The sequence below is a fragment of the Pseudochaenichthys georgianus genome, chromosome 24, assembly GCF_902827115.2.
Source record: "Pseudochaenichthys georgianus chromosome 24, fPseGeo1.2, whole genome shotgun sequence".
Lineage (NCBI taxonomy): Eukaryota > Metazoa > Chordata > Actinopteri > Perciformes > Channichthyidae > Pseudochaenichthys > Pseudochaenichthys georgianus.
In genome coordinates, this window is record NC_047526.1 from 23,971,956 (window position 1) to 23,985,823 (window position 13,868).

The 13,868-nt window shown below is 40.1% G+C and overlaps 1 protein-coding gene and 2 long non-coding RNA genes across 4 annotated transcripts in view; 1 reads left to right on the plus strand and 2 right to left on the minus strand.

Annotated features, from left to right (window-relative positions):
• Nucleotides 1–13,868, minus strand: part of LOC117440197 (nesprin-1-like) — a 103,358-nt gene that overhangs the window by 56,445 nt on the left and 33,045 nt on the right. For both annotated transcript variants that reach the window (XM_034076490.2, XM_034076489.2), the window contains 5 exons: nucleotides 13,406–13,576; nucleotides 2,036–2,362; nucleotides 1,453–1,605; nucleotides 1,056–1,223; nucleotides 438–614 (listed from right to left, as the gene is read on the minus strand). In XM_034076490.2, coding sequence (XP_033932381.2) covers nucleotides 438–614; nucleotides 1,056–1,223; nucleotides 1,453–1,605; nucleotides 2,036–2,362; nucleotides 13,406–13,576 — 996 coding nt within the window. The remainder of the gene's footprint in view (nucleotides 1–437; nucleotides 615–1,055; nucleotides 1,224–1,452; nucleotides 1,606–2,035; nucleotides 2,363–13,405; nucleotides 13,577–13,868) is intronic.
• Nucleotides 7,735–8,416, plus strand: LOC139433018 (uncharacterized). Its single transcript, XR_011642582.1, has 3 exons — nucleotides 7,735–7,790; nucleotides 8,182–8,242; nucleotides 8,359–8,416. It is a non-coding gene; the product is annotated as an uncharacterized lncRNA (long non-coding RNA).
• LOC139433019 (uncharacterized) lies at nucleotides 10,643–11,467 on the minus strand. Its single transcript, XR_011642583.1, has 3 exons — nucleotides 11,337–11,467; nucleotides 10,889–10,949; nucleotides 10,643–10,776 (listed from the first exon to the last, which is right to left on the minus strand). It is a non-coding gene; the product is annotated as an uncharacterized lncRNA (long non-coding RNA).

The window sequence follows — 13,868 nt, forward strand, 5'->3', positions numbered from 1 at the left end:
TATGAAGAACGTGTGTGTCTGTTCATGCATATAAGATAAGGTTAGATAAAATTAGATAGGACTTTATTAATCCTGAAGGAAAGTCTTGAGCCAGAGAATGCAACATAAGCATGAAAAACAATAAGCAATTAATATAAAGTGAATAAAAAGTAATACCATTGCCAAATAGAAAGAACAATAAAGCAAAATCCATTTAGTAAAATACAATAGAGGATTATTGCGCATGATATTGAAAGTAATAATGCGCATGATGTTGATATAATTGTTCTCAGTGGCCGCATGTGGAATCATCCAGGGATGCATGTGCAAATAAGCATGCATCCAATGCACCAATTTGTCATACATTATAAATGTGTGAGAACATTTCATTAATTCAAATACAGATTACATCTCAGCTTCCCCTCCCTCCCTCTTTCCCTCTCCTCCTCCTCACTCACTCTCTGTGCTGTGCTACAGATGGCAGAGTAGCTGTCTTTGGCGCCTTGCTGGTGAGCCTGGACCTGCTGTCTCAGCCTGCTCTGCACACGATCGCTGCAGCCTTGTACCAGGTGGTCTCCTCGCTCCTTCAGGCCCACCAAGCGATCCTCAAAGCGTGCTATTTCCTCCATGATGGCCTGTGGAGGACAAAGTAACAATATTGGATCATGTTACGAAGAGTCTCAAGTGGAGACGGTCCACTCATCAACGACCCTGGCTGTGTGTAACAGAATTATATGGAAGTACATTATTCAATTCAGCAGCAGAAATGATACAATTGGTAATGATGACACTCATACTGTATGATTTCAGCTCCGAGTTGGTCATACAGAAATGTTTAATGAGCAAAAAAACTATAGCATTCTCACATTAGAAGCAAAGTTAAGTTTGACTAGATTTAAGAGGTGTTCATTCCTTAAAAGAACACCAAGAGGATACTTTGACCCCAATTGTTCAGAAAATACCAAATAGCTGAAGTCTGAATATTTGGAGTTTCCTAAAAAGAGCGAATGCTTTCCAATCATATGCTACAAACCCGACAAACGACAACAACAAAATCAAGACATGTGATTGGTCACCTTGTGCCTGGACAGCTGTTGCGTTGCTGCATCCAGGCTGCCGCCCACAGCTGGATCAGGAGTCACCATCCGGCTGGACATCTGGAGCAGCCAGCGCTCCACATCTTGGAGCTCGTTGTGGTAAGCCTCCTGTTCCTTCACCTGGACCTCTAGATTCTCCACATGCGCCTGGAAACACAGACAAATTATAATGATTACAAAAAGCATATGCAACAAATCATCACAACCACCTTCTTAAAGACTGAGTTCAGGCCCTCTTTCATTGTCAGAAGTGCTCTAAAGAGGAAAGATCCTTCTCAATCCTGTCTCCATCGAGATGTGAATGCATGTAATTGATGGGTGTAGGAATGGATTCAATGTACATGAAAACTACTTTTGTCTGAAGACCGGTTCTCACCATGGCAGAATGACAGTGTTCAGTGTAGTCCCTTTGCATTCTGTTCATTTTCTCTCTGATGGAGGGGTAGTGGACGGAAGACAGCAGAGCGTCTCCTTTCTCCACCACCGACCTGATGGATCCGTCACGGGACTGAACCGTTTGCAACAGAGCCTGGGGACACAGACAGACATGATGAATCTTCTTTAGTATCCTAGTCTAATATACAGTAAAGAACTAATTCAAAACATGTGAGTATCTTATGTGGAGCTAACATTGTTGTATTGGATCATTGCTCAATATTGAAAGGATCCCACCAGCTTTTCTTGCATTTCTTAGCTCATAGAATACCAATGGGTTCTAGTCTACGGAAAATCATTTTCTGAAACATACCATAGGCATTAATCATTATTAAATCCTTGCTATACTGAGAAAACATGGTCAGCAGTTATGGAGAAACATTAATGTGGCCCATTACACTAATTATATATTCAAGGTCTTGCTGCAATTTGGCCCCACAAGGACACATTTACATATTATACTCATGATTTCAATTCAAATACAGTTTGACTGAAATGAGTCCATACAGTAGTTACTGCTTTACCTTATACTTAGCCAGCAGTGCTCTCCGTTGGTACAGCTCAGCTTTGGGCTCCACAGGGGAGCTGAGCATAGCCCTGGTCTCCAGCAGCCACTGGGCCTGAGCCTTATAGCGGTCCTGGAACTCCTTCGCCAGCAGTAGCGACCGCTGCAGGAAGCTGTGCTCCGTCCTCAGCCCACCGGCGAGCTCCTCCAGCTGGGCAAGGCGAGCCTCCACCTCCCCTCCTAAACTCTCAGCGCCCGCCTCGTCCAGGAAGCCTGCTGCCTTCTCCGCTCGCTCCCTCAGTGATTTCAGGACACGGTGACCATGTTGGAGTTCAGACTGGAGAGTCTGGGTGAAAATGAGGAGAAATACATCTCAGCATGGCTGCTGCTATAGTTTTAACAGCAATACTGCAAAAACACATTCAACCTGGGCATTTTACATACTGTGGACTTAAAAAATACTGCTTTTCTGTAATGGTATACCAAAATTGTAGCATACAGGTTATGCTCTAGGACTACTTTGAGTTCAACATTCAAACACAATATCACCGATGTCTTTGTCCTTCACCTATAGAGCTGCACCAGTCTCTCAGACCAGCCCGCAGTGTGTTTGAAATGCTTTGAACCCATCAGGTAGGCTGACACCTGCACAGGGAAATGTGAAGACTTGGAGTTCATGTTGTGGAGAAACCACAGTGAATAATATGAAAGGAGGACCCAATTATAAGGACCCTTAACAGGCAGCAGTAGCTGCAGGGGTTTCCAGGGCAACCACAACACACCACACACACACACACACACACACACACACACACACACACACACACACACACACACACACACACACACACACACACACACACACACACACACACACACACACACACACACACACACACACACACACACACACACACACACCTCCACTCAATGGGACGCCATCTAGCTTTCATCATCAGTCTATTATTGCTTGAGTAGCTTCCCACTGCAACCGCCCCAGACCTTCAGCTACTGACGAAGATAATACGATATAACAAGACCTTCGTCTGCACACGCACGTCCATGTTTGCTGCTTAATATGAAGCTCCAGGCATGTTCATATTTCTAGTCACCGATATCGCTTGCTTAATATTTGACCTTAATAGGAGAGACTCAATATTATCTCACAATTATGCATGTGAGCTTAAACAAGGAAGTCGGCGGTAATTGCCACTTATAGTAGATTTAACTCTGTTTGACTCATTACCTCCACATTATATTGAAACCACTGCTCTCATCAAGAATCCTTTTTAGTGACAATACTCTGCATTAAAATCCAAGTATGTTTGAGGAATCATCAACAAATATAACTTTCCCAGAAAGGACAAAATAATAATTTACTTGGCTTAAAATACCTTTCACAGCTTGTTCTCACCATCTGTCTTTGGATGAAAAAAGAAACTGAAGGAAGCTGCAATATAGTTTAGGGTGACCAGACGTCCCCGTTTTCCGGGGACAGTCCCCGTTTGTATTGGCCTGTCCCCGGTTGAAACTGTCCCCGGAAATGTCCCCGTTTTTTAATATACGTTAAAAACACATCGCAAGGTGAAATAAAACGTGTCATGTCAGGAAACACTGGGTAAACAGACTGTGGTCGAGCCAGCCCCCACTTCGGAAAACACACTCAAGCCAGCCCGCACGTTGTATTGCGGTGCGCGAATATCCGATGCATTACGGTAGAGGCCTTGAAAATGTAAGCGTTTACTCGGTCAATAACAAATATACCTAAAAAACACACCAAACATATTAATATATACTGGAGCTTAAATTAAGAAATATGTACTATATAATGTGATCAATAATAATAAAAAAAAACTACGTATAAACTACCACATTATAACTGAGTGAATGTAATTAATGTAAGGATACAGTTATGAAGACATATCTGACATTTCCACTGGGTGACTAATTTCAATTGATGTTGACACCATCTCACAACACTCCTAAAATAACATTACTTTCTGAAGCACAATTTAAAATGTATGCTGTTTAAAATATCAAATTAGATCTATTGTCCATCTATATTTTGATTATTATTTAATGTAAATCGTCCATAATCAAAGAGTCATTCGAATTCAATAAAATACTTATTTCACTTCAATAAAATACTTATTTAACTTCCTTCTGTTTTTGTACAAGAATAAATAAAAAACTGTCAAATTATCAAAGACTTATTTCACTCCAGGGTGATAGCAGGACACCCCATCTAGTCACTCAGAGAGAATCAGGACAATCTGATGTAGAGTTTCAAAATAAAAGACCTTTGAAGTCTCATATATTAGCTATCATCCCTCTGTTTTTAGATAAGAATAAAACAAAATCTATCCAGTATCAAAGACTTATTTCACTCCAGGGTGATAGCAGGACACCCCATCTAGTCACTCAGAGAGAATCTGGACAATCTGATGTATAGTTTCAAAATAAAAGACCTTTGAAGTCTCATATGAGCTATCTTCCTTCTGTTTGTATCCAACAGTTCAAATGTTCGAATTACTTTGAACCAGAATTATCCCCCTTTTTTCTTTAACAGTGAAGAAAATTGGATATGTTATTGACCACAAAACTCAAAATGTCCCCGGTTTTAATTCTGAAAATCTGGTCACCTTAATATAGTTGCACAATCCGGGAAATAATAAATGGAAAAACTTTAAAGGAATTCAATGGAAATAAAGGGGTTATCTGCTCAGGCTCTATTAACCATGTCATATTTCAGCACGAAATAACTACCATATCAAATAGACACAATTCCATAATTTGCTAAATAAATCCATGGTTAGCTAACCATCAACAACCACTACCCATAAGGGGAGAAGCACTTTTAGCTGAAAATGTCTGTGCGAACTTTAAACATTTAAATATGGGTTGTAAGGAATTTTTCAATTAGAATACACCACCTAAGTTATAAAGAGAACTTTTTTATAATAATTAATTAATTCAAATCTTTAAATTATTTAAAACTCCTTAGTTAGCATGCTCAATCAAGCTACACCCCACATGCTAACAGCTAACAAAAACTAGCAGTAGATGTTTAGAAGATATAAAGAGTGTACTTGTCTCTTGGCTATAATCTCCTTATTAACTAAATGATATCATAGATTTAGTTAGATGTTCACTAAAGTAATAAAACCAAAACTTCCCTGAATGGATGTAGTCCTTAGGCTCAGACAGTGCAGTAGTGTTGGCAGGTACATTGGCTGCACATGTGACCGGAGCATGCACGATGCATGCTGCAGAGAAATCTAATTTTACTCATTTCCTGCATATGTATGGGTTTTCTAAGTTGACTATTGAAATTAATGTTTTAAAATGTAGGTTGCGCAAAATCTTCCTTTAAAATGTTAAATATTCAAGAAATATTTATCAATTTTCTACAAACATAAGCTGGAAAGCTGCTTAAACTCATACTAATTGAACGGTGATAATACTATGATACAGCAGTCGACTGTAGATCTGGTGAACTGAGATCCTGAACAGTGTGTGCCCTTAATGCTGTAAACTGTCACCACCAATTATTTATGTCAAGTGTCTCTTGCACTCGGTGTAAATGATGAGCGATAGTGATTCTGTTTCTTATTCTGCATCAGTTCTCAGGCTTCATTATCTACTGTAATACATATACTTTGGCACTGACAACCATGCTCATCAGTAAACACTCTAATATTAACAGAGGAAAAACATTACTAAGGTGACCCTGTGAGCAGCATTTAGCTCTGCTGTCACTGTGTCTCTGTTTTGAATGTATGGTACTGTATGCAGCACAGAGAATATTGTATTATGCATAAGGCAGAAATCTTAAGGGGGAAATGACCTTGAACATTTATGAAAAATATGAAAGGGGAAGGCGTCAGGGGGGCTTAATTAGGAAGAGACACCCTTTTTTGCATTTTGCCCTGTGCACAATTTCTGTAGAAGACAGTGAGTGTAGGACGCTCTACGGAGCACTCTAGGGAAGAAACTACTCTATAAAGCAAAAAATAAAACAACTACATTGAAAAAAAGTGAAAATATGAATATTCAATGAGTTGGCACAGAATATGGGAAATACGTAACAATGTTGCAATTAAAATGCACAAAACTACAATATTGCCCTCTTCAAGTTGAAACATGATTCTGTTCAGCCTTCTGAAAAATCTACTACTATATATATATATTAGTGCTGTCAAAATGATCGCGTTAACGGCGGTAATTATTTTTTTGAATTAATTGCGTTAAAATATTTAACGCATTTAACGCATGTGCAGAATGGCCCGACCCATACGTGCCACCAGTGGCAGCGCCAGGGTATGGCTGGGGTAGGCTAGAGTGAAAACACAAGGTAAGTTTAATACTGTTTTATATAAGTAAACACCTTATCTCCCCAAGGCATTTCCCATCCAATAGGTGTGCTGTGTGTGTATAACCCTTTCTCCTGTCTGTTACTCCCTCTTTCAGCACAAGAACCAGAGGGGGATTCAATGGAGCCTGAATACCTGCACTGAGACCCTCACCCTGCACCATGAGTCTCAACTCTCAGTGTTTTTCAAGCCTTTCCCTGTTTTTTTGTATTAAACAAAACATTAAGCTTTCCCAATGGTGTGGTTTTCGTTTTGTGAAAAAGTGCAAATGCAGTGTTTGTATATAATTACATCACATATTTTGTTGCTGTTGGTCGTGAAATTGCTCCTGCTGACTTGAGCCAGCCATTTTTTCCTCCGCTCTGTGTCAGTGGGGAAGCCGTACATTCGTACTCCTTTCTCTGAGCGATTTGAGCATCCCCAGGCAGCACAGCAAACCATGGTGGCTACTAGGAGGCAGCGCATCAAACCATGGTGGCTACTAGGAGGCAGCACAGCAAACCAGGACAACACGGAGGAAAAGGCACCGACAAACTGCATGATATGCTATTCAATGTTTATTGAATTCCATGTATTTGCAATGGATGTTCCTAAAACAACACATTTAACATCATCATTATCATCATATGCTGCTGCTAGTCCTTTGATAGTCACCTGTCGGTCTCCTGTCCATTCTGAAAGCCATAAAGATGACATTAGTCATTTAGATTGTGTCCTCAGTTACCAGGGGATTACTGAAACTACCATGAATTTAAGAAAATGGTAGAAATGAATCCAATCTGAATTTTAAAGCATTACTTTAGATCCCCTCCCTCTAAATGTATCAATAAACATTAGAAAGTGATGCTCCTGACTACCATACAAGTTTAAGAAGATAATATTGGTTTGAAAGAATTCAAAGCTATAAATAAACAGCAACAGGCTCTTTAACAAGGCACTGTTAGTAACATGTAAACTAGTTGTTCACACTAATCCTAATATTATCACTTAATATTAGCAAATTCGATTTTATTTTTTAAAACATATTGATGTAAATACATACACATATCGATTTGTTGTATAAATATTGCAAATCAAAACCTTTATTCACTAATAATTAACAAAAATCGTAGTTCTATCTCCTGTTATCAATGCATTCACATTGCTCTACATGAACCACGTGACGATAACCGTTTTTGGACTTCCGGTGTCGTAACTCTTCTATCTATATGGCGCTGGCGCTGGCTACACCCAGAGCTATTTAATAGAAGAGTTACGACATCTCCGTTCACTCCAATGGACCACTTTTCTACAGCAATGGCGGATCGTGGAGCCTCTCAATCGTTCCCCGGAAGTTAGCGCCATGGCTGGCAGAGCTGTGGAGTTGCAGCATAATAGACCGTTCGTGACGGACTTTTAAAGGTAAGAAGAAGTTTAAAGATTTATATTGCGGATATTATCAGTACATCTGATTCAAATGAACATGTGTATTAAAGGATGTCAGTGGATTATCCCTAAATTAGTAGATTTAGGGAACGTTTACAGATAACAGATTAAGCTAGCATACCGAAGCAAGTTAGCAACACACGTTGAACAGCCTTTCAATTGTAAATTCCGTTCTCTCTATGTCATTTCGTCCAACATGTTGAATTAGAGAAGAGGGGCTTCTAAACGGGATTGTATGCGGGGGGGTGGAGGGAGTTAAATATTAGATAAATATAACTTTGGTGCGTGTAAGAGTGAGTGTTTTTAGCAGAGCCATATTGTGTCCTTGTGATTCTGTTGATTATTACCTGTCTGTATAATGTTGCAGCTCAGCTGATTCTGGATTGGTGGCAAAGGGAGAGGGACTTAAGTGAGAGTGAAAACACAAGGTAAGTTTAATACTGTTTTATATAAGTAAACACCTTATCTCCCCAAGGCATTTCCCATCCAATAGGTGTGCTGTGTGTGTATAACCCTTTCTCCTGTCTGTTACTCCCTCTTTCAGCACAAGAACCAGAGGGGGATTCAATGGAGCCTGAATACCTGCACTGAGACCCTCACCCCGCACCATGAGTCTCAACTCTCAGTGTTTTTCAAGCCTTTCCCTGTTTTTTTGTATTAAACAAAACATTAAGCTTTCCCAATGGTGTGGTTTTCGTTTGGTGAAAAAGTGCAAATGCAGTGTTTGTATATAATTACATCACATATTTTGTTGCTGTTGGTCGTGAAATTGCTCCTGCTGACTTGAGCCAGCCATTTCTTCCTCCGCTCTGTGTCAGTGGGGAAGCCGTACATTCGTACTCCTTTCTCTGAGCGATTTGAGCATCCCCAGGCAGCACAGCAAACCATGGTGGCTACTAGGAGGCAGCACAGCAAACCAGGACAACACGGAGGAAAAGGCACCGACAAACTGCATGATATGCTATTCAATGTTTATTGAATTCCATGTATTTGCAATGGATGTTCCTAAAACAACACATTTAACATCATCATCATCATCATGCTGCTGCTGCTAGTCCTTTGATAGTCACCTGTCGGTCTCCTGTCCATTCTGAAAGCCATAAAGATGACATTAGTCATTTAGATAACTTGTGTCCTCAATTACCAGGGGATTACTGAAACTACCATGAATTTAAGAAAATGGTAGAAATGAATCCAATCTGGATTTTAAAGCATTACTTTAGATCCCCTCCCTCTAAATGTATCAATAAACATTAGAAAGTGATGCTCCTGACTACCATACAAGTTTAAGAAGATAATATTGGTTTGAAAGAATTCAAAGCTATAAATAAACAGCAACAGGCTCTTTAACAAGGCACTGTTAGTAACATGTAAACTAGTTGTTCACACTAATCCTAATATTATCACTTAATATTAGCAAATTCGATTTTATTTTTTAAAACATATTGATGTAAATACATACACATATCGATTTGTTGTATAAATATTGCAAATCAAAACCTTTATTCACTAATAATTAACAAAAATCGTAGTTCTATCTCCTGTTATCAATGCATTCACATTGCTCTACATGAACCACGTGACGATAACCGTTTTTGGACTTCCGGTGTCATAACTCTTCTATCTATATGGCGCTGCTGTACTCCAGCAAAAGTATTCTCCGTCGGGACTTCCTGCAACAACACCACGCCAAAGATGTTCTATTGAGAAGACGATCACTACGTGACAAAAGTTTTCAAAACCGTGGCTACTGAAATCAATCTTACTAACTGCTGTCTGTGCAATTTACTCCGCGCGAGTTGGCAGACTTTATTTTGCTTACTTTAACATCATTTTTCATGGTGGGGCTAAGCCATTTCTTGGTATGGGTGTAGCCAGAGCTATTTAATAGAAGAGTTACGACACCGGAAGTCCAAAAACGGTTATCGTCACGTGGTTCATGTAGACGAGGATCGATCCCCGGAAGTTCATGGCGGGCAATGTGAATGCATTGAAAACAGGAGATAGAACTACGATTTTTGTTAATTATTAGTGAATAAAGGTTTTGATTTGCAATATTTATACAACAAATCGATATGTGTATGTATTTACATCAATATGTTTTCAAAAATAAAATCGAATTTGCTAATATTAAGTGATAATATTAGGATTAGTGTGAACAACTAGTTTACATGTTACTAACAGTGCCTTGGTTAAAGAGCCTGTTGCTGTTTATTTATAGCTTTGAATTCTTTCAAACCAATATTATCTTCTTAAACTTGTATGGTAGTCAGGAGGATCACTTTCTAATGTTTATTGATACATTTAGAGGGAGGGGATCTAAAGTAATGCTTTAAAATTCAGATTGGATTCATTTCTACCATTTTCTTAAATTCATGGTAGTTTCAGTAATCCCCTGGTAATTGAGGACACAAGTTATCTAAATGACTAATGTCGTCTTTATGGCTTTCAGAAAGGACAGGAGACCGACAGGATATGATGATGATGTTAAATGTGTTGCTTTAGGAACATCCATTGCAAATACATGGAATTCAATAAACATTGAATAGCATATCATGCAGTTTGTCGGTGCCTTTTCCTCCGTGTTGACCTGGTTTGCTGTGCTGCCTCCTAGTCGCCACCATGGTTTGCTGTGCTGCCTGGGGATGCTCAAATCGCTCAGAGAAAGGAGTACGAATGTACGGCTTCCCCACTGACACAGAGCGGAGGAAAAAATGGCTGGCTCAAGTCAGCAGGAGCAATTTCACGACCAACAGCACCAAAATATGTGATTTATATACAAACACTGCATTTGCACTTTTTCACAAAACGAAAACCACACCATTGGGAAAGCTTAATGTTTTGTTTAATACAAAAAAACAGGGAAAGGCTTGAAAAACACTGAGAGTTGAGACTCAGGGTGCAGGGTGAGGGTCTCAGTGCAGGTATTCAGGCTCCATTGAACCCCCCTCTGGTTATTGTGCTGAGAGAGGGAGTAACAGACAGGAGAAAGGGTTATACACACCTATATAGCACACCTATTGCCTTGGGGAGATAACGTGTTTACTTATATAAAACAGTAGTATTAAACGTACCTTGTGTTTTCACTCTCACTTAAGTCCCTCTCCCTTTGCCATCAATCCAAAATCAGCTGTGCTGTAACATTATACAGACAGGTAATAATCAACAGAATCACAAGGACACAATATGGCTCTGCTAAAAACACTCACTCTTACACGCACCAAAGTTATATTTATCTAATATTTAACTCCCTCCACCCCCGCATACAATCCCGTTTAGAAGCCCCTCTTCTCTAATTCAACATGTTGGACGAAATGACAGAGAGAACGGAATTTACAATTAAAAGGCTGTTCAACGTGTGTTGCTAACTTGCTTCGGTATGCTAGCTTGATCTGTTATCTGTAAACGTTCCCTAAATCTACTAATTTAGGGATAATCCACTGACATCCTTTAATACACATGTTCATTTGAATCAGATGTACTGATAATATCCGCAATATAAATCTTTAAACTTCTTCTTACCTTTAAAAGTCCGTCACGAACGGTCTATTATGCAGCAACTCCACAGCTCTGCCAGCCTTGGCGCTAACTTCCGGGGAACGATTGAGAGGCTCCACGATCCGCCATTGCTGTAAAAAAGTGGTCCATTGGAGTGAACGGAGATGTCGTAACTCTTCTATTAAATGGCTCTGGAGTACAGGGGTGCACATAACTGGTACGCAGGTTATGTGCGTAATCTGAAATGCGTACCGTCACTTGTGTCACAAAGCGCATTTGCGTACCGACGTACTTGTGAAGCTTTTCCAGAAGGCGGTTAGATCACCGGACGACAGAGTCGGTCTCCGTGTGCACAGACAGGGCTGCTGTTAACGTCGGTCTGTACAACGGAACTGTGCCAAAACTACGCCAACCGGCTGCGGAGGGAGACTCCCCCCTTTACTGGAGAACTGCGCTAAAACAGCTGATCACAACGTTCACACTCTGTGGTCACGAAGTACTCCACTAGACCCCCCCCCCCTGTCGACTTTCCTGAAGTACTCCCCCGTTGATAGAAATCAACACGTAATGAATTAAGACCCCACGGTTTGATGATTGATAGGTGTGTGGGTTGTCTTTCATTTTGACATGCAGATAGATAGGCCTACTGTATGTTAAATGGATATATCCGCCTTCTTTCATTTATCTTTCCATTCCCACAACAATATACATAAATAAATGGCATATTTTGGACATAGTTCGAATGGTGATTAATCATGATTAATTAATTTTTAAGCTGTGATTAATCTGATTAAAAAATTGTAATCGTTTGACAGCCCTAATATATATATATACTATATCATTACATGTTCATTTTCAGAGCCAAGCAGTGGGCAACAATACTATATGATTCATATTTTTGCAACTCAGAGTCTAAATCCAGCCAATGGTCCTTAACACAGCTATTGACTACTGGTCTTTGAGTCAATGTATAATCATCACAGGCAGCTCTCTGAAAAGCTCTCACCACGGGCGAATGAGTAAGTGATGAAGCACCGGCGCATTATCTGCAGTGCTGGATGGACACATGTGGCGACAGCATGTCTTCAGTCCCTCTGCAGAGACAGAGCATCGATCCCAGACAAGGATCACTGCAAAGCCCATACCAGATGATGTATTGTAAATGTGTATTGATGTGTTTCTGATGTGTGTGTATGCGTGTGAAGAAGACAAAGAGAGATGAGATGTAGAAGAAAAGCAGTGGAAAAACGTGTGAAATCACTGAGGATTCACGGGTTTCAGAGTTTGCTGCAGCTTGTTAGTTAGCACTTTGGATAGGTTTGGTGATGTGTGCGTGTGTGTGTGTTATGTGAAGCGGTAAGGGCCCTGCATCAATTACAGTGTCTGTGCCAGCAGGCTCCTGACACTGGCGCTTCTTCTTCCTCTTCTTCACCGTGGGAGGTCTCTTCCCTGCTACCACACTTCCTCTAAAGCGGCACTCGCTTTGTCTTCATAAAGAGCGGATCGATACACACATACTCTTCCAATCCTTTACACACTCGATAGGAACTATGCCAAGCAAAACCATAGTGTGGATTTTCTATTTATTGCATGTTTGTGCAGGGCTACTCTCCACCACTGGCTATGCCACAAAAAGAGCACAAAGACAAACTGTTAAAATGATGCCACTAGAGTGAGTTTCTAGAGATCTACCCACATATTATAGGTATACTGAATGCTTTGAGAGCTTCATGCATATTTTTACTGGGTAAGCACATTTGATCTGCCAAAGAAATCTGGACCCTTGATGACTCTAACAGGTACCGTATGTTGCTTGGCAGAAAACAAGATTGCACAAGGACATTTTTGCTGGCTTGGATAATCGACTCATATGAGTTGGTGCTCAAATTCTCCACTACAGCCTGGAGTCTTGCTAACTCATCAATTTATCATCCAACGTCTGTGCTGATTTATTGCAACCTGTTCAGGGAGGTGTATTAAGCACTACTCTGCACATTGTATCCAAATACTTAACTGGCATATCAGGTTTCAGAACTGTGACAATGAAACACTCTACTGTATCCACGCAAGAACAGATGTGGGTTTATCAATACCTCTATTTTTTTCATCTTCTTGTCCATGGCGACCCGGTCCAGAGATTCAGAACTGTTAGTTAACGCTGTGAAGCTGTTCTGCGTGGAGCTGAGCCAGTCAGTGAAGGATATGCAGAGATTTTCAGCCTCTTCGATGCTCTTCAGCTCCTCCTGAAGCTGCTTGATGGTGTCCTGAAATACATTTGATGAGAAGTCAGAAATAAAGCGTAACAAATGTAAAAAAAAAAAAAAGAGACAACACCAATACATTTTTTTTAGAACAATTGAATAGACATAGTTTGATACCCTTAGAAAGTATTTCGCATTTTGTTTCACACGTTAGAATTGTTTGTGAGACTCTTCAGACTGTATTTGGTCAGGGGGAAATTCAGGAAACATGGTCTGAGTTTCTTTCTTTTAAGTTGTGGGCTGTTTTATCTTGGCCACAAAGGACCAAAAGCTCTCTGATCCTCTATCAAAACAG